This window comes from Coenobita brevimanus, chromosome 61 (assembly GCF_032717465.1).
Source record: "Coenobita brevimanus isolate Jiangsu-jjx chromosome 61, ASM3271746v2, whole genome shotgun sequence".
In the NCBI taxonomy this organism is placed as follows: Eukaryota; Metazoa; Arthropoda; class Malacostraca; order Decapoda; family Coenobitidae; genus Coenobita; species Coenobita brevimanus.
Window position 1 is genome coordinate 38,198,411 of NC_137014.1, and position 26,741 is coordinate 38,225,151.

Consider the following 26,741-nt stretch of genomic DNA (forward strand, 5'->3'; position numbering starts at 1 on the left):
GAAGGGGTTAATTGTTGCGGGTGTGCTCAGTTAAGCTGGTTAGTATGACTTCATTTCTCAAGTACCCGTTGTTAAGGATCTACTGTACATGGCGTTTTGTGGTGCTGTGTATATGAGCTTGAGAGGAGAGAGAGAGAGAGAAATTCACTATTAGATATGACCCTTGGTTGCGGTAATCGAAACTTTTTGTTGCCTTTTTCAAATATATATATTTTCTTCAACTTTTGTTTTTCCCTTCTGTGTGACGTAACTCTTCGCGTTTTCCTTGAGGGCTTTGACCGGGGAGGCGGGGTTGGCGGTGGGTGGAGGAGGGAGAAGAGGGAGTCGAGTGGTATTTTTGTGAGTTTAAGATTGTGAAACTCTCTGAAGCCTGTTCCTTAGTGACTTATTTTACACTTTACAACATAATATTATCTAGTTTTTTTTTTCTTCTTCTTCTTTTTTTTATTGACAGAAAAACTGTTCCGTACTTTAGTCACTTTTTACTCATTACATGTTTTTCTTCATGTTTTTATTTTTCCTTAGCGATTTTAATGTACAAGTTGCCCAAAATAATCTGTTGCCCTTTATTTATGCCCTTTTTAACACCTCTAACATAGAATTTTTACCCATCTTTCAATATTTGCTTACAAGATGCCTTTTCGATATTTACGTAGACTACATAAACAACACAGAAAACATTTATTGCACTGTATTTTGTAGACTGTGCATTAAGGGAATCATAATGAGGGAAAAAGATGAGAACTGTTTGGTCACGTAGTTAAGTTCCGTGTGAAGGGTGTGTCCTAGTTTTTATGTGAGGTGATTGTTAACTGTGTGCCAGAAGGAGTAAGAGCCTTTTCTGAATAACATGTCGGGCTGTCATAACGGGTTGCTGAGAGAGAGAGAGAGGGGGGGGGGAGAATATGTATGCCTGGTATTGAATATTTTTGAGAAAGTGTGTGTGTGTGTGTGTGTGTGTGTGTATGCGCGCGCTTTCTTCGGCCTCGCTGCAGACATCTCGGAAATGTCAATGGACCCCGTCACCTTTCCATTGCCTTGATTTGGGAGCTGAAGACACCGCTGATTTATCGATTCATTTACCTGTCTGTTCAGTGCATCAGTCTGTGTGTGTCTATATTCGAGTATCTGCCTATCTGTCTGTATGTATCTATTTGTATGCATCTATTAGTCCACCCACTCCAGTCATTTATATCGTGTCGTTTCCTGTATTCAGTGTACCGTATCATTCCCTCTGCTTATCAATCAGTCTTCTCTTTACATGTAGTCTATTTGTTCACACCATTAATATATCTTTGTAACCTTTATCGGCTCTTTTTATTATCCTTTACTAACGCTTTATCTGGTTGCGTGTTTTGTCTTTTTTTTTATTTTTTTATTCCAGGCCATTTTATTTATCTTATGGGAAAATGAGGGGATCAGTGGAAACTTTATGTAACCCTCGTTATAAAAATATCTAAGGTAAAGAAAATCGTATGGTGGTAGCAAGTGAAATAATACGTCATCGGACTGAAGAAGTACAATCTATCGACTTTTTCTTTGGTATCTAATCATATTCCATCTCCACGTTAGCATCTGTTCATCACATTAACTCTCAGTACCCCTTATATATATGGTTTACTTTCACGCTTTTCGTTCGTTTAGCCTGTGTCTGTGGGCTGTTGTGATCTGTTCAGCGCATGTATCTGTCCTTAGCTATTATCTGTCAAGCTAGTCCATATATATATACAGTATCTAATGATACGATATATATGCACACATGATAGCGCAGTGCATTTACATGTTTATACCGTGTCCACTCCTTTGATTATATTATGTGACGTATCTTTCCTCATTTAGTGATTTGTTCAGCCTTACCTATGCTCATCATTGATCTGCTCACTACGTCATTATTAACACGTGATGTATGTACATAGTCAGTTTAGACACACTGTTTTATGTATACTTTTTCTATTCAGCGCATGTATGTTACCTTTAATTTTGAACCTGTCTAGTGTTAGTTTGTGATAAGTTACCTGTATACCACATATTTGTGTATTCAAACCCCCACTCAGTGAAATGGATATCTTGTAGGTAAGTATCCAATTGCCTGTTTATTGCATTTACGAGTATTTGTATCATGTACGCTATGTCCATGTGGGTCATTGTTTGGATATGTGAGTATGTGGGAGGGAAAGGAGAATGTGGGATAGAAGAGGAAGGATTAAAGTATATGCAGAGGGGGGACGGAGAAAGGAAGTAGGAGGAAGAGACTGAGAGGGAGGGCGTTGGTGGTTGTGATGCAGGAAGGCAGCCGGACATGGGTGGAGATGTGTTGCGGTGGTAACTTGTCGATTCCTGTATATCGAACAAAAATCTCTCTCTCTCTCTCTCTCTCTCTCTCTCTCTCTCTCTCTCTCTCTCTCTCTCTCTCTCACACACACACACACACACACACACACACACACACACACACATACATACACACATTCCCAGCATATCAACTGGCTTCCAATATTTTTCCAGCCATATCCACTTGTCATGATACAAGCCATTAAATCCACCATAACGTGAAGGTTCCCCTCCTCCCCTCTGTGGTGGCGTGTCCCTGGGGTTATGGTGGCTTTACCATGGTTGAGCCACCATAACCCCAGGCCTGCGGTTGGATGGGCGGATGGTGGGGAAGGAAGGGCGCACGAAAATGTGTCAGGGGTGGAAGGAGGAATAGGGTTTACCACTGTCTTCTGTTTACTGTCTGTGCCTTGTCTCAGTCCTGCCCCCTGTGGTATGGTAGTAGCTAGAGAGAGAGAAAAAATGACGTCCTGTGGTTTGTGTGTGTGTGTGTACAATTACCTCCGAACCATTTTATTCATTTCTTGTGAAGTGGTTCAGGTGTGAGGGTGTGGAGAAGGCAACCAGGGAGTTTAATGTAGGTATGAATAATGAGGAGCAGCACTTCGGGGGTTAGCCAGGCTGGGGATTCTGATAATATCCCCATCTCATCTACCTCTTCCCTTTCTTCCCGCTCTCCTCCCTTTTCTTCGAGTTTCCCCTCCTTTTCGACACCCTTTCCTCGTGCTTTTCCTTTCCATTTTCTCTCTCTCCGCACCCCCTTTCCTTCTCCTTCCATTCTTTCATCGCATTATCTTTTCTTGGTTCCTCCTCCCATATTTCCCAGTTTTTCATCTCGTCTTAACCTTCCTTGTTCTTACCTCCTTCCCCATCACACATATCCTACTCGTCGCTCCCTTTTTCATTTTCTATCTTTCTCATCTTTCTTCCTTTCCCCTTTTACCTCCCATTATCACTTTCCCTCCCCTCTTTGCGTCCTCCTCTTCCCCCTCCCCGTTCCCTTCCCCTCTCATTTCCCCTCCCCTCCCTTAGCCTGTGTGTGGCTCCCTCCACTTTAAGTAACTAAAATACCTACGTGGCGTAGGCCTGTGGTGGGCGATGTTGCTTCATGCCCGCCCCACAGGCAGGTTGGGGAGGCAGAGAGAGAGAGAGAGGGGGGGGGGGCTACAAAATGGTTCAGGGAGAAAGTTGGAAGTGATAATTTGCAGAGGGAGATAGGATTATATGAACGGAAGATGACAGGAAAGGAGAGAAGGAAGATGCTGTGGCAAGGGTGGATGAGTAAGGGAGAAGAACCTGTAGGAGGGTGAGGGGAAAAAGAGGAAGAAGATACTGTGGAAAATGTGAAGGAATGGAAGGAAAGAGAAGGAAGATACTGTAGGAGGGGAAGGGGAGAGAAGAGCAAGAAGGCTAGGAAGATACTGGTGGCGGGGAGAAAGATAAGTAAAGAGGATGTGAAAAGTATATTACAAAAAGGGAACAAGTCGAGGAAGATGTGTCAGTGTGGGTCGAGGGAGAAAAGATACGAACGATTGACGATAAGGACAGTGAAGGAGGATGGAAGGCGTAATTATCATGGAAGACAAAGGCAGGTGGTGGGTAGGGACGTAAAGAGCGAGGAGAGATGCAGAAGGGTGGGACATGCAGTGTGAGGAGATTGGGTGGGACTAGATGAGAAAAGAGTGGAGACAGGGAAGAGGAGGGGAAAGGTGTGAAGGAGAGGGCGAAAATAGAATGGAGATAAGAGAAGACCAGGAAGACAATGAAACAGGTGTGAAGGAGGAGAGGAGAGGAAAGATAATACAGAAACACACGGGCAGGCTAGATGAAAATAGACTAAAGATTGAGGGGAGAGGAGAAGGAATGGACAAGAATGGATGTGCAGAGGAGAGATGGAGGTGCAGACGGTGTAGGAAGAAAGGGAAGGGCTTGATGAAAGCAGAGAGGGAAAGGAAGAGGGGGAGCAGATTAAAAAAAAAAAAATCGAAGGAGGGAGAAGGGTAAAGGAACATTAAACGGTAAGTGAAAAAGTAAAGTGAAGCGAGAGATGTAAAACTTTGACAGGAGAGAGAGGTGTAAAGCTTGACAGGTGTTCGGTAGCGAGACAGACTTTGTTGGGAGTGAGGGGGAAGATATAGATGGGCTAGGTGGAAATAAAGTAGAGAAGTGGGAAAAGAAAAAGAAGGAATAGACAGGAACAGACGGTGAAGAGAGAGGAAGGACAGACAGTGTAGGGAAGAATGAAGGTGTTAGATATTGTAAACAGAATTCAGAGAGAAGGAAAGGAGGAACAGACAATGCAGACAGAGGGAGGGTAGTAGTAACAGATGGAAACGGGCAGAACATAAGTGTGAAAGGAGGAACTAAGCAATACAAGTGGATGTTGTTGGTTAGGGAAACAGACTTTGTTGGGAGCGAGGAGCAGGGAGGATGGAGGAACGGGCAGTGTAGGAAGACGTGGAGGGACAACAGAGAGAGAGAGAGAGAGAGAGAGAGAGATTGAAGATGAATCTGAGGGGATTGGTAATGGAATATAGGTAATGGTAATGGAGTTATGCAGGAAGGAAGGGAGGAAGTTTGGTTGGTGGGAAGGAGGAATATGTACAGGTGGAAGGTAAAGGGGAAGTGGAGAAAAGCAGGTGGTCGTGAGACGAGAGAGATAAGTGCGAGGTATCATCAGTTGCGTAAAGTACCGTTATATCCACACGCACAACAACCATAACCATCACCATTACCATAATACTCCCTATATTGCTACATCCACCACCACCGCTGCTGTGATTTTAGTAATGACTGTTAACATCGTATCCATATCGTTCTCTCGTTATCTGTCACCAACACTAACGTCACAGTTATTCAGTTACAGCCACCATCGTAGTTGTCCACGTTGCAGTAGCCATTATTATAACTACCTTGACATCCATCCTTGTAATCACGTCAACCACTGCCATACCTACCATCAGCGATCCACGTCACATCTACCATTACAACCATCTTCGTCATATCAGCCATTGCCATAATTACCATCACGATCAGTCACGTCGTATCTACCACTACCATAACTACCGCCACAGCTACCCTCTACCACTCACCACCACAACAGTCCAGCTTTAACGAATGAGATATATAAATAATAATAATAGTACTAATAAAAAAGTAATCCCCGAGTCCTGTGTGTGTGTGTGTGTGTGTGTGTGTGTGTGTGTGTGTGTGTGTGTGTGTGTGTGTGTGTGTGTGTGTTTTACGGAGGCTGATATTTTATTCTTTTGTAACGTTGGCGAAGGTCGGGGTGGGGTAAGACCTTGATGAGTTGGGAGTGAGGGGTGGGAGAGGGGGAGGGGGTGGGGTAGAGAAGGGGAGGAGGTGAGTGGGGATAGAGGGAGGATGAAGACCGGTTGGATACTGGAAGGGTGGATGGAGAGGGAGAGAGGTTAGAGGTGTGGTAGGGTGGGAGTGGAGTTAGAGGGGGAGGTAAGTAAGGGTAGGAAGGGATAGGTGGGTGGTTAGGTGGAAAGGGGACGAGGGGGGAGGTTAGGAAAATGGGAAAGGAGTATGGAAAAGGAAAGGAGGACTAGCCTTAGAGAATGTGTGTAAGGATGGAGGGGACAGGTAAGGAAGGAGTATAAGGCTAGAGGGAGAAGGAGGCTAAAATAGGCTGGGAAAGGAAGGGGATAGAATGGGCTAATGATAAAGGAGAGGAAGGTGTATGAGGAAAATACGTTTAGAAAGGGGGTCTGGTAGAGTGAATGGGAAGGGACGGAATGAGAGTATAGAGAAATGGGAGGGCAAGGAATGAGAGAGTGGAGGAGTGAGACGAGGGAGATAGGGGCTAGGGGGTTAGTGGAGAGAGTAAGGGAGCGGGTGGGAGGGGACACCTGTCACCCCACCTTCAGCATGGTGATCGATATAAGCTACACCATCGATACACCACTCCTCCTCCATTTTACCGTCTCCCCTTTCTTCATCTTCCCCTTCTCTTTCCATTTTACTCTCTTCTCCCCTCTTCATCTTTCCCTCTGCTCCCTCCATTTTACTCTCTCCCACTCTCTTCATCTTTTCCTCCCTATTTTGCCCTCTCCTCTCTTCTCATCTTTCCATTTTGCCCTCTCCTCTCTCTCCATCTTCCCATTTCCCTTCATCTTACCCTTTCCCCTCTTCGTCTTTCTCTCCCTTCTCCATTTTACCATCTACCTTTCTTTTCGTCTTCCCTATTCCTCTCTTGACCTTTCCGTCCCCTGTCCATTTTATCCTCTCCTTTTTCTTCATATTCCCACTGTCTGATCTGCACAGTCAGGCCTTTCATCTGTCCGTCATCTAATCTATTTATGTCGTTTGTGTTTTTATCCCTGTCTATATCTGTGTCTGTCCAGTCATGTATTTATTCATTCATTCATACATTCGTTTCTGCAGTTTTTCACTTTTATCCCTATGTCCTTCATTCATCTCACCCATTATTTCGTTCCTCTGTCCACCCATCCATTCATGCTTGCCGCCACTCACACATGCCATTTTCCTCTTACACAACCCATCCACCCGTCCCCTCCACCAAAATTGACTTACCCATCCATCTATCCTTCCATCAGTCTGTTTTTTTTAACTATCTGTCAGTAAATCTAAATCCAGGCTTGGTCAGTCCTTTATTTCAGCTGAGAACACATGTTGCACTGAGACGCATACTCATCAATACTTGCATGGTCCTACACCCGAGACGCAGACAGGCACAGGAATACAGTGTTGAATAATTGCATGAGGACTGGTATAGTATGCATCTTACATCAACACACACACACACACACACACACACACACACACACACACACACACACACACACACACACACACACACACACACACACACACACACACACACACACACACACACACACACACACACACACACACACACACACACACACACACACACACACACACACACACACCTTACTCATGCTTGTACGTTCAGACAATTACTTTACGACGTGTCAGATAGCACTATATAGGTAAACACACACACACACACACACACACACACACACTCACACACACACACACACACACACCTTACTCATGCTTGTACGTTCAGACAATTACTTAACGACGTGTCAGATAGCACTATATAGGTAATCAATGTCGTCTTCCCTGTTTTACCCCCCCCCCACCACCTCTCTCTCTCTCTCTCTCTCTGAGAGAGACAGACAGACAGACAGGTACTAAAATGCTGATAATCTTTCTCGTATTGAACTGTCATATAGAGATTTAATTGTCAGGTTTGTAAATTTCACACACTATCTATCTCTATCTATATACCTAGGCTGCTTCCCCCAAGGAAAGGGATTAGTTTCCCAGTGTTAGTGACCAGTACATCATCTCCGTCGCCTTGAATCCCATACTATGAGGGTTGGCTTCTACAGGTTGACATCCAGGCATTGCTCTTCCTACCTAGTAATGCTCCATCTTCCTCATATACTTCCTATTAACCTTTTCCCCCTGCTTTATCCCTGACCCCCTATCCTTGTCCCTTTCCCCCTACCGTGTCCCTGGCCTCCTACCTTTTCCTTGGCCCCCAACCTAATCCTTGGCCCCCAACCTTATCCTTGGCCTCTTGCCTTATCCTTGGACCCCTAATTTGTATTGGGTTAAACGCATTACTCATAGGACGTCTTTGTACATTTTAGCTCCCCATAGACGATTTTATTCAGCTTATGAGTATCGTTTAGCAGTGAAGGGGTTAATGGAAGCTACACCTAACACCACTGGTTCGAAAGTAGCTCCTAACCTGAATAAAATCGTCTGAATAACAAAACTGCGTCATCTGTGTGAAGTAATTTAAGGCCGCCTGCTTTTACTATGCTGTGGTAATGCTTGTGTTATGTTAATTGGTTGTTGGTCCGTACATTTAGCTCCTAATTACACGTGCTAATGACCTGTAATTTTACTCGTGATAGGTATTATGGCCGTAATGGTTAGCCTGACAATTAGACACGAGTTGCATTGTGCTTATAGATTTGTAAAGTGATGAAGAGAATGGACATGGTCACAATTCTCACAAATTGCCCTATTTTTTTTCTTTTATTACTGGTTGCTGATGACGGAATGGTGTAAGGTAATTGCAGGCTAGTATAGATCGTTCATACTTAACCCTCCATGTTATACGATTTTCATATGCTTCTTGGTTTCTTGTAACATTTGTGCATAGAGGGAGGGAGAAGAGTAAGTGGAAGGGATTAATGGTGAAGGAAGGACGGGGAGGAAGAAAGCAAGCGATACAATGGAGAGAAGAGAAAATTGAGGGAGGGGGGAAGGAGAGGAGTGAGGTCGAGAGATGGAGAGGGAAGGAGGTTATAGGGGGAGGTAAAGAGGGAAGTAAGGGAGAGGAGTGGTGACTACATCAAGGAAGGAAGTATTGAGGGACGTGAGGGAAACAAAGAATGGAGGAGTGACAACAGGAGGAGTAGAAAGGAAGGCAGTGGGTGTGTAAGAAAGTGGGGAAGAAAATGAGTATCGGGGGAGGACGTGAGTGATGAGAGGAAAGTAGTAATATGAAAAGGCTATTCTTTCAGCCAAAAACAAGGACAGCAAAGCAGGAAGGTTCCCCTGTAGTTTAGAAGGGAAACGTTGGCATGGAGGTATTGAAGGAAGGGGAGGGGAGGTAGTAGGCATGGAAGTAGGGAAGGGGAGTGGACAAGGGAGATTAGGCATAAAGGCTGAGGTGGAAAGGGTAGGCATGAACCTAAGGTAATTTACAGGGTATGAGAGAGGAGGGAAATCATTGAGTGAGGATAGGAGAGGAAGGACATGGAGGAAGGATAGGGGAGGAAAGGCATGGAGGAAGAGAAGACGAGGAGAGGCTTGGGGGAAGGGTAGGAGAAGGGAGGTATGGATGTAGGGGAGGGGACTAGACATTGAGGTACTAGTGGGAGTTAGGAAAGTTGGGGACGGTAAATTGGGAGGAAGGGAAATGAAGGCAGGATGGTAAGGAAGTGAAAGGAAAGGGATAGTAATGTTTGGAAGGGAGGACGAGAGTACGAGTAGAATATGAAGAGAGGAGGTGGGGGTGGGAGGAAAAGGTAGGGATAGGAGAGAATGGAAGGGTAAGGAGGAGAGGATGATGAAAGGTATGGGGGGTGAAAGTGATCTGTGGGGAGGAGGGGAGAGGGGAAAATGAGGGTTAGGGGATACGGCTGTGACAAGAGATGGGGAGAGAAGGTGCTAAATGTCAGTGATGAGTGTGTTTGTTTAGTGTACTGGGAAGTGATGGTGATTGATCCACTGTCAGTGTCCCCATGGAAGGTCAGTCTCTCTCTCTCTCTCTCTCTCTCTCTCTCTCTCTCTCTCTCTCTCTCTCTCTCTCTCTCTCACACACACACACACACACACACACACATACACACACACACACACACACACACACACACACAATTAAAGGAGGCGGAAAGAGAAGGCAAATAGTAGGGGAGAGGGAAAGTTCAAACTGAAGGGAGGAGGCGATGGGAAATAAACGGAAAGCAGATATAAGGTAAGGAGAGGGAGGTTAAAGGGAGGACGAAAAAAAAAAAAAAGAAGAAGAGAGGGAGAGGGGGGGTTAGGGAATGAAAAACTGGTAATGGTGGAGAATAGAAAGTGGAAGGAAGAAGGTGAAGGATACAAGGAAAATATAAAATAACTAAGTTTATTATTATTATTATTACTTTATGGTTAAAGAACAGACTAATGGCAAAATGTATGAAGTCCTTTGTACGGAGATGAGTGTTTTATCCCAGGTACTACTAGAATGATTTTTTTTTTCTTCTTGGGGAGACGTCGTAGTGAAGGGCTGAGAGTCACACCTTTTCTGTACGATGCACCGGAAGGTTGTGAAGGAAGGAAGAGAAGGAGGTGGAAGAAAGTGGAGAGAAGCCGGTGTTTGTACCGGTGCAGGTGGTGGTGGTGGAGAGGCGGAGGAGGGTGGAGAAGTGGTGGGGGGAGGAATGGGGTGGATGAGGAGGTGGGAGTGAGTGAGGTTGAGTCAGTAGGTAGAGTGAGTGCACGGTGAGTGGAGGTGTCGTGGCCCTTCCTCCGTCCTGCCCAGCCTTCCTTCAACCTGCCTCCACCTGCCCTGCCCTGCTTCATCCTGCTAACTCCGTACTTCGCCATCCTGCCTCATCCTGCTGTTTCCCGCTCAGTGGACCAGGGAATATCGTGACGGTTTTTTCCGTGACGTGATGCGGCGAGATGTCTTGGCTAACCCGATCTATAATCCCAACATTTATTCGATAACTGATCTCTTTTCACCAAAAATGATACAGCACAAAATGTACCTGAGTTTGCGACTTTTGCGGAAACTGAAGCGTGATATTATTGATTTTATTTTTCTATTATTGACCTAATATTTTGTTGGACACGAGCTTCTTTGAGCTTAAGAATAATCTGGTTGTAGCTTGTATAAAATCCGAAGTGACGTTCTGTCTTCAGAATGGTTATGAAATTGTGTACAAAAGCTTCATTAACCCTTTGAGTGGTGATCATGGTGATGGGAGGGAGGGGCACTTCCTCAGGTGAATTTATGATTTTGTTGGGAAAACAGTCTTTAATTATTGTTAAATCCTAAGTCAGTTATAATTTACTTATTAAGTATACATGCAATTATACATGTATTTGATAACAGTTGATTTTCCTAATATTTAAGTAATATCTTCACGTTCATCATTATCACTGACTGCAAATGTAAAACTTATCAGCTTCGTATTTTGGGGTGGAACATCCGTATAATCTGAAATATGTTCGTACTTAATTCCGCGCTGTAAGGAAACGTAATTGTTTTGCACCGTACTTAATAAAACAATTGGGGTTCTGTATTTAAAGTTAGTGTATCTGATATGTACAGTCACACCAAAAAGTATCGGTGCACACTTGACGCGAAACAATTTGCGACACCGGGCGACAGGTGTTGGATAAACTTGCTTTCTTACGGATGCTGTATATTGCGTGTTTGTGACATTTTCTAGTGCGTATTGTTAATATATGTATATTATGATTATTGTAATGATAAACCTTATTGAGAATTCATGAGCCATATTGATTATTTCCGATATCGTAGTACCCTTCGTGTGCGATAATTTTTTGGATGACAACACAACCGATTAAAAGTTCATATTACCTAATTTAGTCCACTCCGTTGAAAGTGCCCACTGCCTATTTAAAAACCCTAACAATAGAAAGTCAAAGTCCTCACTATTTTAAACCTCCCACTACTAGTTAGAATGCTCACTGCCTGTTTAAACTAGTGTGAACAAGTTATTGAATATCGGGTCAGCATATTTAAAGTCCCAGTGCTTATTTAAAGTCCACACACCCTATTTAAAATTCCCAGTCTGTTAAGCTCACGGCCTATTTAAATCCCAACTTTCAAGTTCACATGCCTAATTTAAAATCCCCTATTTAAATCCCCACTCCATATTTAAAGTTCGCTCGCCCATTTTAAACGGCTCATTTTAAAGCCTGCTCAAAGTCTCCACTACCTATTTAAAGTCCACAGTGCCTATTTAAAATTTCCACGACGTATTCAAAGGTCACATTGCCTTTCCTGTTGCCGGAGGGGTGGTCTGAAAACAGCTGGAAGGGTCGCAGAATAAAAAGTAACGATTGTATTGATTGTGGAATGTCAGGCTGTCCACTTGTGCTGAGCCGAGAGAGAGAGAGAGAGTTTATTTGTACTTGTCACTCAGATTCATTTATACTCTCCTCTCAGCTTCTGCTCTTATTACTCTTCACGCATCAGTTGTCACTCCGACTTCCCTTCCCCCACACACACCTTTCAAATGCCAATTGCCCCAACTTTATAGCTCCGTGTTTGTGTGTGTGTGTGTATTCACATGACATGGTGTGAGTGTGAAGTTGATCACCGGTGAGTGTGCAGTGTGTGTGTGTGTGTGTGTGTGTGTGTGTGTGTGTGTGTGTGTGTGTGTTATTGACAACGTCCTCAAGTATTTGTATCATTGTGTTGGTGGGGGTTTTGTTTTTAACTGTGTGTGTGTGTGTGTGTGTGTGTGTGTGTGTGTGTGTGTGTGTGTAAGGGTGTGGTGGGGGCAGTAACATCGATCCTAGACTGCCTGGCTCCCTCACCACTCCCTTCCACCTCTTATTCTCATACTGTCTTGCACTTTCTCAATGTGCTCTTTCTCATTCTCATGTCTCATTTTTTCGTGCTCTCGTTTTCTCTCTTTCATGCACTTTCCTCTTACTCCCAGTTCGTCTTACTTTCTCTCATTTATACCATTACTTACTGCACACATCACTACACCACACCCCACTGCACCACAGACACCCACACTACAGCACAGCAGCAGCAGCAACAATTCTCTCTCTCTCTCTCTCTCTCTCTCTCTCTCTCTCTCTCTCTCTCTCTCTCTCTCTCTCTCTCTCTCTCTCTCTTTCGTGTGTGATTATCATTTATTCCCTGCCATTATCTTTCACATCCATGTAATTACCTTCTCAGATACCATCACTAATGCATTCCTTTGTCCTTTGCTCTTTTCTTTACCTCCTTCTCTTTCTTCTTCCTTGACTCCCCTTTCCTCATTTTCTTGCCACTTCCTTCCTTCACTAGTCTTCCCCTCCCGTTCCTTCATTTTCCTTCACCCAGCTCTCTCTTCCCTTCCCTTCCCTCCATGTCGTCCATTTCCTCATCCCCCTTTATGCTCTCCTTTTCCTTCTTCTTTCACTTTCCTTCCCTCCTTTTCCTCACCTTTCTCGCACTTTTTCTATCCTTTCTCCTTCCTCTTCTTCCTTACCCTTCCTTTCTCTTCATCCTTTCCCTACTTTTCTTTTTAGTACTTCTTTCCTTCATCTCTCTCTCTCTCTCTCTCTCTCTCTCTCTCTCTCTCTCTCTCTCTCTCTCTCTCTCTCTCTCTCTCTCTCTCTCTCTCTCTCTCTTTCCTTCCTTCCTTCCTCTTACATTTTATCCGGTGCTGTGTTCCGCATTCCCCCCCCCCCTCTATCTATCTCTCTCGATCTCTGTCTGTATGTATCTCTCTGTATCTATGCATGCATCTCATTTTTTTTTGCTCCTTGCTTTCTTCCTTCTTCTGTCTAATATTATATCATTCTTTCTCCATTCATATTTCTCCCTCCTTTATATCCTTCCTCTTTGTTCTTCCCTCTTCATATTTTTTCCCTTCTGCTTTCCTTCACCTCTCTCCCCCCCTTTTTCATCCTCCCTTCTCCCCTTGTCTACTCTACATCACCCTCTTTTTCCTTTCCGCCTCTCTGCACTGTCCCCTCTGTCGTTCATTATGGCTCTCCCCCTCTTCAGTTCGATTTACCATTTCCCGGTATTGTTCATAAAACTAACTCCCCCCCCCCCCTCCCATACACGCTACCGCCCCTCGTTCTCCTTGTGGTCATTTCTCCTTACAGCCACTCCCCTCCCCCTCTCAAACCTTTATCCCTCCCCTTCCCCTACCATCATTTTCACCATCCCTTCCCCATCCTTAGTCTCCCCTTTCAACCTACCTCATTCAACTCCTCCCACTTCCAACACCCCTACCTTCCCTTCCTCTCATCCCCTTCCCTCCCCTCCTCTCTTCCATTCCCTTCCCTTCCCTTCGCTTCCCTTCCCTTCCCTTCCCTTCAAAAGAGTACTAAGGAAAGCAAACAGCAACCAACGCAATGGTCCATTCGAGGCTGTTTGTTAGAGTATAGCTGTATCTAATCCTATGAGTACAGATAAGGGTAGGAAAGCAAGAAGACTCCTTTCCCTTCCCTTCCCTTCCCTTCCCTTCCCTTCCCCATCTCCTCTCCTCTCTTCCCCTCCCCTCCCCTCCCCTCTCTCTGCACATTAAAACGCGGCACTCCCTCCTCTCATCTGTCTTCCTTTCACTTCGTTTCCTGTGTTGTTACTACCTCTTTACATTTTTTTCCTCCCTTTAACACCAACTTATCCTCCGTCCATCACTTCCCCCTTTCACGTTTCATATCCTCTCTCTCCCCATATTTAATTACCTTTCTCTCTTCACCTCGTATTGTTTTGTCTTTCTGTTTTCTTCATCTCGCAACTCTTCACGCTCTCCCTGCTTATTAATCCCCCTCTTTCCCCACTCCACTCTCCCCTCACCCCCATCAACACAGCCCCCCACCCCCCCTGTCTCTTCTTTCTCCCTTCCCACCACTTCTCTCCTCGTCCACATCATTTTCTCCTCATTCTTTACCCCACCCTTCACTTACTTTCTCTGCTTCTTATTCACTCCTCCATTCTCTCCCCGACACCCTACTATACGTCATCCTCTCAACCTTCCTTTCCCAGCTCCCATTCCTGTTTCCTCCTTCCCCTCTCTCTCCATTTCTCGCCCCTTTTTCCCCCTATCCGTTTCCCCTTTTTACTCTCCCTCTCTCTTACACACACACACACACACACACACACACACACACACACACACACACACACACACACACACACCTCTTGTTCCCCCTTTTCGCCCCCTTCTCTCCATTTTCTTCTACCCTTCATTCCCCTTGTCCTTCTCTCCCCTTTTCCACCCCACCCCACCCATAATCTCGAGTGGCACTTTGTTCTCGCGGCGACTCATTTGTTTCCCAGAAGCATCATTATGGGCGTCGGTGCGGGTGACACTGGTTCTGAGAGAGAGAGAGAGAGAGAGAGTTAATATTAGGATGTTTATGTATTCTTTAATATTATGTATGACTATTCTTGCAAGTGATATTATTTGTAGCGTCATCCTCATTTTCAGCCACAGATTCCCAGCTACTCCTAAGCATGTACCCTCTTACCGCTCTTACCTTCAGCCATCCTATCTTCCTTTGCGTCCATCCTTCCATCCTGCTTTCCGTCCGGTCTTCCTTCCATCGATCTTGCCATTTCTTCTTCCATTATACCGTCCTTCCTTTTCTTTCTTTCTTTTCCGTACCTCCACTCATCCGCCCATCCACCCTCCTTGCCGCTCATCCATGTATATTCAGTGAAGTACACTGTACGAGTATCTACTATCCTTTTTCTTTGTGTCTTCTTTTTCTTTCTTCCCATCATTCATTCTCTCTGACCTCTGCTCATTGGTCCATCCACCCAGCTTTCTTCCACTCACCTATACATAATCGAGGAAGTAGCCTGTATGGTTAGAGACAGCTTATGGTACAGGAGAAAGCCAGCCGTAGCCGTTAATGGAGGAAGGAATTAGGGATGTGAGACAGCTAAGCATCCATCAAACCTTGCATAGCCAAATAAGGTAACAAGAGAGAGCCAGGATGGGGTAAAGGAAGATAGATTATGCGAACCATTTCCGTGAAGAAATTGTGTATCAGACATGGATATCCCTCCTTTTCTTCCTTCCTTCCTCCCTTCCATTCCATTCCATTCCTACTTTCCTTTCCTTTTTTTCTTTTTCATTTTCGTTCTCATTTTTTCCCCATCCTTCTTTCCCTCCTTTCGTCTCCCCTTTCCCTCCATCCTTCCTTCGATCCATTCGTGACCTTCAACGACGGCGTAATTACTTCAGTTTATTCGTGCCACCTCCAGACGATTCTATTCAGTCTAGAAAATACTTTTTGTATAAGGGGTTAATGAAGGCTATATCTAACCCCTCTCGATCGAAATTCTCCTAAACAATAAAATCGTCTGACGGTAGTAAAAATAAAACAGTCTTTAGGTTTTAGAGCCAGGAGACTGGAAATATTATGCACACATTTAGTAAAGCTGTTTGTTGGGGATGTAAAACACCTTCGGACCTACCTGAACCCCTTTGGGTGTGTAGAGATGGGAGATACCGCTGCGTGTATATATCGCGGGGTGAGAGAGAGAGGGGGGGGGAGGGAGGGAGGAGTGAAAGTCATGGGTAAGGTAAACGATGACACTGTGGGTTGGACCGGATATTTGCGTCAGTGCGGTGAAGCCCTGCAGCAACTGGGCGCAACATCGGCAACACCTGAGACTCACCTTATAGGGTTTCACGCCAAATCTCTTCGTGCCCAAAATTTCCTGACTTAACTGTGTTCTAAAGGGGGGGGGGGAGTAGCAGAAAACCCCATATTTTCTCGCCTGAAATTCCCATCGTTATCTTGATTTTAGTTCCAGCATATACTAGTTTGTTCAGGGTAAAGTACAAATAACTGACAAAGAGGGCATTTCATATCATTATCATCCAGGCTAGAAATAACCAGTTTCCTGAAGCTGTCATAATTTGATTTTAAAAATTACATAAACGCACTGATGCATTATCTTCGTGCTTAAATTATCGGGCAAAATACGATAAGTACTTCCTCCCGCAAGTTTTATGTGTACGTCCATCCCCGCCACCTTTCTGATTATTGATGTACTGGGTGTAATTTATGTTCTCGATGACATAAGACCAGGTGTTCGATACTTCTCGGCCTTGGTGCACCTTTGTTGAGGTCCCCGGAGAAACCCCCTTCATGACCAGATACCTCCCCTTGGCTGGATTGGCGGAAGCAAGGACACTGTAATGAAAGGATACCATATTGAAGGAATTTATAGATTGTTTTGTAACCCTTCAATCCTAAGCTGAATACCTTCGTTTGGCTGTAGCAGGAACGAAATACAGACGACATACAGAGTGGGTTACGTATTAGTATGTCTACGAAATGTGTCCTTCTTTCAGCTTAATTACCTCCAGCATCTCTTCACTCTTTTTTCCTTTCCACCATCTTGCTCCTCAACTTTGTTCTTATCTTACGTCTCTGTCCCCTCTCCCACAATCCTCCATTTCCTCCCCCTCTATCCGTTTTCTCGGTTCCTTCAACCCCCTTTACACTTTTTTTTCCGCCACGTTCCCGTCATCTCCTTTCTCACTCCGCTTCACTCCTGACATGAGCTGTACTTGTGCTAACCTTCCCCCCCACCCCCGAACCCACTTTCCACACTTCCTGTATTACCTGTTAAACTTTATTGTGGCAGAATTATAAATCATACTCAAACGGTAATTGTGACTGATAGCGGATAGTAAGAATTACTGAGGATATATGCGTCGTCTTTTGTCATCAGTAATCATAATAGTAATAAATGATTGATGATAATAAATGATTTTGAAAATGATGATGATAATGATAATAATAATATTAACAATAATAATAATAAAGTTTCACCAAGAGCATTAATCTATAAAAGGTTCCAGTATCGGTTAGCCACAGTGCGGTGGAAGATTGTCAGTTCTTGGAGGGTGGGAAACGAAGAAAGTTTGGTCATAAGGGGTTGTGTTGCCCCATATCCTGAGTGTTTATTGCTCCCTTAAGTTGTATTGTTTGTTTTACCATTTCTATCTTCCACTTGTGGCCTTATATTTTTTTAATGTATTATTGTAGTAGTAGTAGTAGTAGTATTTTCAGTGCTGTAGTAGTTCCGGTAGTAATATTAGTAATTGTTGTTATTTCCCTATACACGTTGGTCCTTTCAAGCGCCCGACTTCATTTACTTTGCTTACAGGATATACCGGTATATTCCATAGCTATTGTATATACCGGTTTTGATCAATCATGTTTTAAATATTGCATTGTTTTATGCTGGTGATGGAGATTCACAGATGAACAAATAATGGTGAAGACCATCCCTTTCCTATCTTTTCATTCGTTTTTTTGTTCTTGTTTAGCACTTCCTTATATTATTTTTTATCACATAATTACATTGGTTACTTTTCACACCAGTATTTTGACAAAGGAGAGAGAGAGAGAATTGAATTGGCACCTTAATACTTATCGTGAATGTCTTAGGCCGTGTGTGTGTGTGTGTGTGTGTGTGTGTGTGTGTGTGTGTGTGTGTGTGTGTGTGTGTGTGTGTGTGTGTGTAAGGCTAGGAGGTGAAATATTCATGTGCCGGGTGGGCCTCTGACGTTACCGCTATAGAAGGGTCATTTAAAGGGGGGGTAGTTTGTAAGGTTTCAAGAAGTGCGTGAATCTTTACTATAAACTGATCGGTCTTGACTCACACATCTAACCCCTTATAAGAAGCCTCTGGTGGTTGTATGCGTAGAGTGCTTGACTGCCACTGATTTAGACCTAGGCTCTAATTGTAGAGGGACGGTCACAGATTCTTCAGTGTGATGGCGTCATTTTGCAGTTCTTTGATGCTACTACTAGATTATTTTACTTAGGAGAGCATCCTAGTCATCAGAGAGGTATTGAAGGCTGTTTCTAACCCCTCCATTAGGAAAAGTCTATCAAGAGGTGAATGGGAAAACAGATAAAAAGTGTTTATTACATAATGTTTTTTCCATTGTGGAAAATATTAGTGATTTGTACAGGAAACACGAACACTTCCCTCGAACTCTTCACGTTTCCACACGAACCTCACGTCCTTCTCCCAGACACCTTCTTAACCTATAGCAGTATAGTATTGGGGGGAACTGGCCATACAGTTAAAATGGTATCTCAAACCCTTACCGATCTGTTACTCTCTAGGACATTAAAATGATAGAAATGGCGTATTAGAGAATGTTTTTAAAAAATTGCTACGAAGGAGGTGCTACAAGGCCACTTCTTCCACTTCTAATATTCCCCTCAGATATGGCTTGCACGTGTATACAGTAGTAGAACTGACCACCCTACTCTGGCGTGAGGCCCCCTGCTGCTATGATACGTAAATAAGTACGACCACTATGTCGCCATGTGTACTGCAGAGTGATCGATGAAGAATGGAAGCTGTTACTGTGTACAGTATATACACATAAGGTGTAGGAGACCACGATTTTCAGCCGAAACTCTAGAAATAACTTGGAAATAAATTATGCTCGTTAGGTAATTTCACTCTCTCTCTCTCTCTCTCTCTCTCACACACACACACACACACACACACACACACACACACACACACACACACACACACCGCACGAAGAAGTTAGTGCCATACACACAATTACACGTTTAGTACGGCGAAGGCACGAAATTGGAAAACAAAAAATATTCATACAGTATACATTTGGGTCCGTGGAAATTACAACGTGAATATATATGGCAACATTTGAATAACACTTAGCAGAAATTATGTGCAGGGTAGAATGGTATGTTACAGAGTGGACAAAAATTGAGTTTGGAAGCACTTAATAACGTTACATCCAGTGGAGTTGCAGTATGATGGAAAATGGAAAAAAAGATAAATAAATAAAAAATTGGCAATCCCTGAGGTGAAACTTGATCCCTTCAGTACAATGGCGTCTCTTTAGTCTTGTCTACCACCAGTCGAGTTTTTTTTTTTTTTTTTTTTTTTTTTTTTTTTTTTTTTAAATAGAGGAGACTGGTGAAGAGGAAAACCGTATCAGTTAACCCCAAAGGAACAAGAGTCATGTGTTAGCAGGAACGAAGAACGTGCCGGAACAGAAAGGGTTGGCCTGAATGACCTCCCTGCCCCCCCCCCCCCCCGCACTCCTAAAGTAATTAAGGCAATGTCTGTTATTAGCGATAGGTGGGATAATGAGGGTTTTTGTACCTGTTATTTATTGCTACGATAGCCCCCCCCCCCTCTCTCTCTCTCTCTCTCTCTCTCCCCATAATACTCTGGCTGTATTTTTAATTATCCTCTCCTGTCAGTCTTATATATTTTGCAGATCCCTTTATGCAGGAAAGTGAAAGTTATATCTACCCTTTCAGCTTTAGAAGTCTCTCCCAGGCTTAATAAACTAGTCTGGAGCTAGTAAAATAATACTTCATAACGAGGGGATAACATAAGATCGTTCACGTAAGTCAGAATAAACAGAGCTAACTTAACTTCATTTATTTTCGTTTTACTTCAGTGGTCAAGGTCAGAGGGGCTTAGGGACGCAATTATTATCAGCAGGGGGGGATGCATTTTTGTTTTATTGGTTTTTACTCAACACGGGAATGCACTTTTGTTTTGATTTTTATTCAACACGGGGATGCACTTTTGTTTTGATTTTATTCGACACGGGGATGTATTTTTGTTTTATTCTTGGTTTTCACTCAACACGGGGATGCATTTTTGTTTTATTGGTGTTTGCTCAACACGGGGATGCATTTTTGTTTTATTGGTGTTTGCTCAACACGGGGATGCATTTTTATTTTATTCTTGGTTTTTACTCAACACGGGAGTGCATTTTTGTTTTATTAGTTTTTACTCAACACGGGGATGCATTTTTGTTTTATTCATGGTTTTTACTCAACACGGGGATGCATTTTTGTTTCATTCTTGGTTTTTACACGGCATACGAGAGTCCCTAGTCTCCCTGGTTGTTGAAGGGTTAATAAAGGATTTATGTAACTCCTCTAGTTTGGGAAAAAATGTTCCCTAATCTTAATTAAATAGTATGGGATGGGTTAAAAATAAGTCGTCAGACATAGGGGATTAAGTAAAATTGAGTAGTCAGGATAAAATAAAGGTGACTTTATTTTATTTTTTTACTTTTGGTTAAGGTTAGAGAAACTTCAAGGTGGAATTCAGTACATAATATTCAAGCATGTTTGAATCCAGCGATGAGACAGATAGGAGAGGCTAACGGGTTTTTGCATCTGACTGTACAGTACATTCCCAGGGATCAGTGGTAAAATAACACCCTAGACACACAACGTTATTTGGGTAATGGATCTCTTCATTACGAGTAACCTGTATATAATTTTTTTTCCTGGCTTATAATTATGGTGGATTTTTTTTTTTTTTTTTTTTTTTTTTTTTTTTTTTTTTTTTTGAAAAAGCAAAGGCATCTAATTTTCTCTCATGCAGTAACCACATGTTTGTGGGTAAGTAAATATTGTTTAATTTTGATGGAACGCTTATGGTAATATGTGTTTTTGTGTAAGATCAAATTAAGGTACTTGTATTTTTTTAAGTCATGAAACTGGTAAATAATTTTTAATTATACATGGGTTTTAGTATGGGAAGAGCGTTTGTGTCACTGTTAGCCAGCCCTACCCACAACTGGTCCTAGCTCAAGCCCTGTTTTGACAAACCCTACCTGTCCATGCAAATAACTGGGCTGAAAACTTCTAGGGTAGTTGTGGATGTGTTTGTTCCTGCCTTCATGTTTACTCCTGCTCTTACCTAAGTTAGTATTGAAAGCAAAGAATTTTAAGAAAAGTCAGGTATCCAAACTTGGCCTTGCCCAAGCTTGAGGTGGATCACTCATCATTTTGTGCAGCAGTTCAGAACAATCATTTGATCACCTCCCTCATCTCTGGGAAAAGAAATATATATGGTGCAGTATGTGGGTTTCACTGATAGGTTAGGATAAAGAAAGTGGGGATTTGTGAAAGTTGTAAAGTGTGGGTGTTTTGATGCAAGAGGTAGTGTGCTTTGATTGGAAGGTTAGAGAGAGAATGGGTATGATTAAAGTGGTAGTTGTAGGATGGTTTTGAGGGTGGGAGGTGTTTAATAACAGATGGCAAATGTGTGATTGGGTGAGATATGGATGTTGTGGTAGGAAAACTATATAGCCAAATGGATGGATGAAGTTCTGTAGCCTACTTTGGTTGAAGGTTCACATAACCTGGGTTACCTTTTACATAGTTATTTTTCTTTATTTTTTACCTGTCTGTCAGGGGAATGATTATATCTCACTGGTGTTGATAGATGTACAGTATACCTTTGGAGAGAAACTGAAAACTCCCTAGGCTGGAATGATGCATTAGTGAATGTTTGGTTCATACTGCCGGCCAGTCTACTCCTAGTCTTGTGTTTTTGTTTTTTATCTTTATTTATTTATTTATTATTATTATCCTAATTATATCATGATTAGTGGGAATTAGGCTTGAAATAATGATGTTTAGTTTTAGCTTGATGCAGTAGTAATTATGGTGTTGATATACCATGATGTAATTTCTGATGCAATAGCATTTTGTGAGTATAAGTTCCCTTAGATGTTAACAAGGGTTATCAGCTTACCACATGAAATTAATCTGTCTATAACCAGATGCCATAATCCCATAAGGGGCAATTATTTGTCTTTAGGTTAGTTGTTTTTCCAGGGAGGGACACTAAACCTTCTCCAACCCACTTGTTGACACACACGGAACACGTGTGAGTTGATTATATGGTTACCACCCAGCATTGTTAATGGTTTCCAGGTTTACAGGAAACCATTAGGCTTGTCATTCAGTGTAAAGCTACCTGAAAAGGAAAGAAGATATAAAATGTGACAGGAAAGATAACAGAAATAGAAAGAGTGGAGGGTGGACAGAGAAAAAGAATGATAAAGGTGAAGGAAGAAATAAGCAGCACTACATCTCGTGAGTGAATGATGGTCACCACCACCTACCACCACACAATGAAATTAATGGTGAATTTAATACAAACTGCAATTTTTATTTGTGCATTACATTTTTAAAACATGTGGGTTACCTCAGAAGTGTGCATTCTTTGTCAGTGTTCATACTGTACTTTAGTAGGGTATGAGGTTTCTTGGAAATTGGCTTATCTATAGTGAAATAACATAGATATGTTATCACTGAGTTTTCTTTTAAGGTGTACCAGTGTTCATTAATAGGGCATAAGATAAAGTTCAGTCTGCTTACCTGTTGTCGTGTGTGATAAGGTGTTTAGATAAGACAGGTTATCTATGAGCCTGCAAAATCTCATACTTATCACTCAGTACTCTTGTCACACGTCTGTCTTGTGGGCAGCAGTACCCTCAAGTCACACGTGCCAGTAGCAAGAGTTTATTCCAAGGGTATGTTGCAATAGGAGGCTGTACTGCACTGATGATTTTATGAAAGTGTATAGTACTATCACAGAAGAGTTTGCCAGCTTGTCCCAGCCAACTATGATAATGGAATGTGTTACATGAAATATTTCTGTGATAGCAATACAGTATGTAGCTCACAATAGTTGAGTATGAGAAGAAAAAATACTTTGACATTTGGGAAGAAATGAAAAGTACAGATGGCAGAAGGCAGTTTTGACAAAGAATATTCTCTGAACTTTTGATTTTGATAGTACTGTACAGTAATTCTTCAGATCCTTCACCATGAAAATCTGCTGTTGCTGGTTTGAAAGGCATTGCCATTAGTGTAGTAACACATATTCTTACATGATTGTGCATTTTAGAAGTCATTGATGCTCTGATGATAGAATTTGTATTCTAATGAAGTTTACTGCTGTACTGTGGTGGTGGTGGTGGTGGTGGTGGTCACCACCACCTACCACCAACTGCTGTACAGTACTGTAAATGGAGATAGTTTTGGACCCTACATATAGTTTACAAATGCAGTGTATTGTGGGCTTTGCAACTCCAAGAAAGAAAGGAGAAGAAAGTAAAACAGTCACCTGTTGTTGTCCGTCGTGATTAATGGGCATCTAAATTAGAATAAGTTTTGCAGCGTACTTGATTTGTTCTTTTATTAACATCACTGCAGCCCATTTTTTTACATGAGGTGTGAGGAATCCTGAAATATAGCTAAAGAGAGAAGCAAAATAGTTTGAGTAGTATGAGCGAAGTGTCAAATGACAGGCCATACATCCATACAGTCATCCTTTAAGCCATCAGAATTCTTTATCCTGCCATAGGCTTAACATCACACACACACACACACACACACACACACACACACACACACAGTAAGATGGGGCTATTCGACGCACTCTTAGCTATTTTTTGTTCCACTAAGGTTTGTAGTGCAACATTTAGGGCACCTAAAAAGCATTACTGTTTGGGTAACGAAACACAGATTATACAACTTCGTATGTGATTATGGATTTTAACATAGAAAAGCACAGAAAAGACATATTTGAAAAATAAAAATAATGTTTATCAGCACCTGATGTGGGGCAGTTGGACTTGGTGGGCTTTCCTTCAGTGAAACATCCGAAGTTTTCATTCGAATTGCTCCGACCTTCGATGCCTTCTTACCCAGTATTGTCCTTTGGTTGTGTGCCTTCTTGAGACCAGCCTCTCCTCTCCCTCTGCTTCAGTTCGAAACGAACCAGCCAGAAGAAGTTTGGGTATATACATTGATTGGTCCTACTTCAATCCATGACTGTGGCAAGCGTTCAGCCTTGTAAACAGTATATGGACTTTGGTGCTTCCCACTGGCAGTGATGGAGAACATGGTGGATGTTGAACTCTTTGTCGTATTCGTGATACGCATTGCTTGTTTTATACCACGCCAGAATATCTGGAGCTTTCCCATAGGATCATCCGTGATGTTGGTTGCATCAGAGTTAATGGTGTTTGCAGGAGTTACTCCCCTAAGGCTGTCTTCTAGCTTTTTAAAGTAGGCCACTACAACCACTTCAGAGACAGGAGCCCGCTTCCTCAAACTATTTTGGCTTATCCTGGAGGACAGCAGGACTTATGTCTCTTCAGGAAGCCATGTACCCAGTCTCTATCTAGGAGCTTATCCTTGAAATGCACGATGTAGTGTCTACATCTGTCCAGATAGTACTTGATGAAGTTGCAGCACACAAATTGCCCCAAAGTGCCAAGTCAGATTGCCCCAGAGGGTTGAGTCAAATTGCCCCATTAGTCTAAAATCATAATATTTTATAAAAGAAAGCAACAGACTTACTTTGGTGTAAGGGTAAACATTAATGACACTTAGCTTGTTATTGTACATTCAAGGAACGGCAGAGGAAAATACAATTAATGTTGTCTTTATTGTTGTAAATCAGTAAAAAAAAAAAAAATCTGAAAGTAACAGAAATGAAAAATTGATCACAGTTCACTTACTTTCAGCAAGCTATCCCTAAATTTAATTTACATTATAAATTAGTGACTCTAGCATGTAGTTCCATATGAAAAGTCAAATATACCCTTATTTACATTCCACCAGAGTCTCTTTACCCCATATTGAATCCTAATTGCCCCAGATGAGTCGAACATCCCCATCTTATGATACATACCGGTACATACTTATGCATACCCTTTTCATAGCCAGTCTCTAACCCCTCAGTGTCCCTGAGGTAATACAACCGTGTGTACCCCAGGCCTGTCCCTGGACAAAAAAAAATTCCAAAATTGCCCCCTTCCCCCTCACAGATGTGAAGAGAATCATCTGTTGCACCTGGTAATGTGTTTTTCTTAGCTTCCTAAACCCTTCCTGTGATTCACTATGATTCACAGAAAAATTCATCAGATGACTAAGTACAGTACTCGCCAATAACATGTAAACCAATGGGCGATAACATGCGAGATGAATTGACTGCTTGAGCGCCTGGGATGGTAGAGTAGGTTTTAGTAATACCACTGCACTTTGTTCTCTTCCCATAATTTTTCGCAGTCTTCTATAGAGAGCGCTAATTCGATGCCTACAGCACTTGTACTGTATGGTATTGGTGGATGCCTGAGACCTTTTAGGGACTTTGTGTGACAGACCATTCTAACATACACTATACCGTGTGGTCAGTAGACTTGATTACTACCATATATGTCCTTCATGAATCTGCACCAGTATATTTTGTATCCTATACACCATTTATATTCCTCTTTTCTACTTCTCTCGTTATTGATCCCTTCTACTTACCTTTTATAGAATGTGAATTGATAAAATGTATGGACATGCATTTGTCCTTATGGATATCAGGGTGCAATTGAAAGTTTGTAAAAGTAAGATTAAGGACAGTGTTGGTAGTGACACAGTATGTTGTATGGGGGAAGAAAGTGGAGCAGTAGAATGTTAAGGGAGAAGGAAAACGAGTGTTTGGGAGACTGTAAACGGTACTGGTATGTGAGGGTGAGGTAGCTTGGAGACGTTGCTGTCATGGCCGTCCCATGTTCAGGCATTCCCAGGAGAGATCATGATGTGAGCTTCTTGTCATGGATAAAAGTGTCTTGTACTTTCTTATTTCTGCCATCATCAGGTTTTATGTTATGGGCTTATTGTGTTGTGCTTGTGTGTAATGTAATAAGTAAAACAGTTCTGCCTGCAGAATGCATTTAAGCTTTTAGGTGCCTTGTATTGTAAAAAGCTAATTTGTTAGTGAGGTGTGGTGTGGTGCGGGTGTCATAGTACAGTACCAAGAGGCAGTCAGTGAATAGTGTCCATTGTGTTGCAGGATATTAGTGTCCTGGTGTAGGGCATGAGTTTGATGTTCTGGGGTGGCTGTGGGGCCATCCTGGGGACATGGGCTCCTGCTGCAGCACTGAGGCCACAGCTGAAGACATCAGACACACTTACCCTATGCCTAAGCATCACTCTGGAAACTACCCTGTCTCTCAAGCTGACTTTCTCTCCATTGACCTAAAGCCTACACCAGACTGGCACAAATCTTATTCTGACTCACTTAAGCCTTACCCTGACTCACACAAGCCTTCCCTTGACTCCTTAAAGTCGTCAGCTTATACGGAGCCATATCAGCAGCAGAAGCAGGATACACAGCAGTTGCAGCCTATTCCTCCGGTTGAGTAACAATACACCTGCCTGACTTTGGCTGCATGATATTGTAATTGTCTGTGGTTGTCCCATCCATCCTGGTCCTGTAAATCACCGACCTCAGAGCAATCACCATGAGACACTAGTTCACTTCATGC

The 26,741-nt window shown here is 42.7% G+C and overlaps 1 protein-coding gene across 3 annotated transcripts in view; it reads left to right on the plus strand.

Moving 5' to 3' along the window:
• Uba1 (ubiquitin-like activating enzyme 1) overlaps positions 1-26,741 on the plus strand; it is a 73,939-nt gene that overhangs the window by 29,323 nt on the left and 17,875 nt on the right. The window contains exon 1 of one of the 3 annotated variants that reach the window (XM_080275195.1): positions 26,277-26,610. The exons of the other annotated variants lie outside the window; for them this stretch is intronic. Within the exon in view, the coding sequence (XP_080131321.1) occupies positions 26,335-26,610 (276 nt within the window). The 5' untranslated portion in view covers positions 26,277-26,334. Of the gene's footprint in view, positions 1-26,276; positions 26,611-26,741 lie in introns of those variants that run through there. 3 annotated transcript variants of the gene reach the window in all.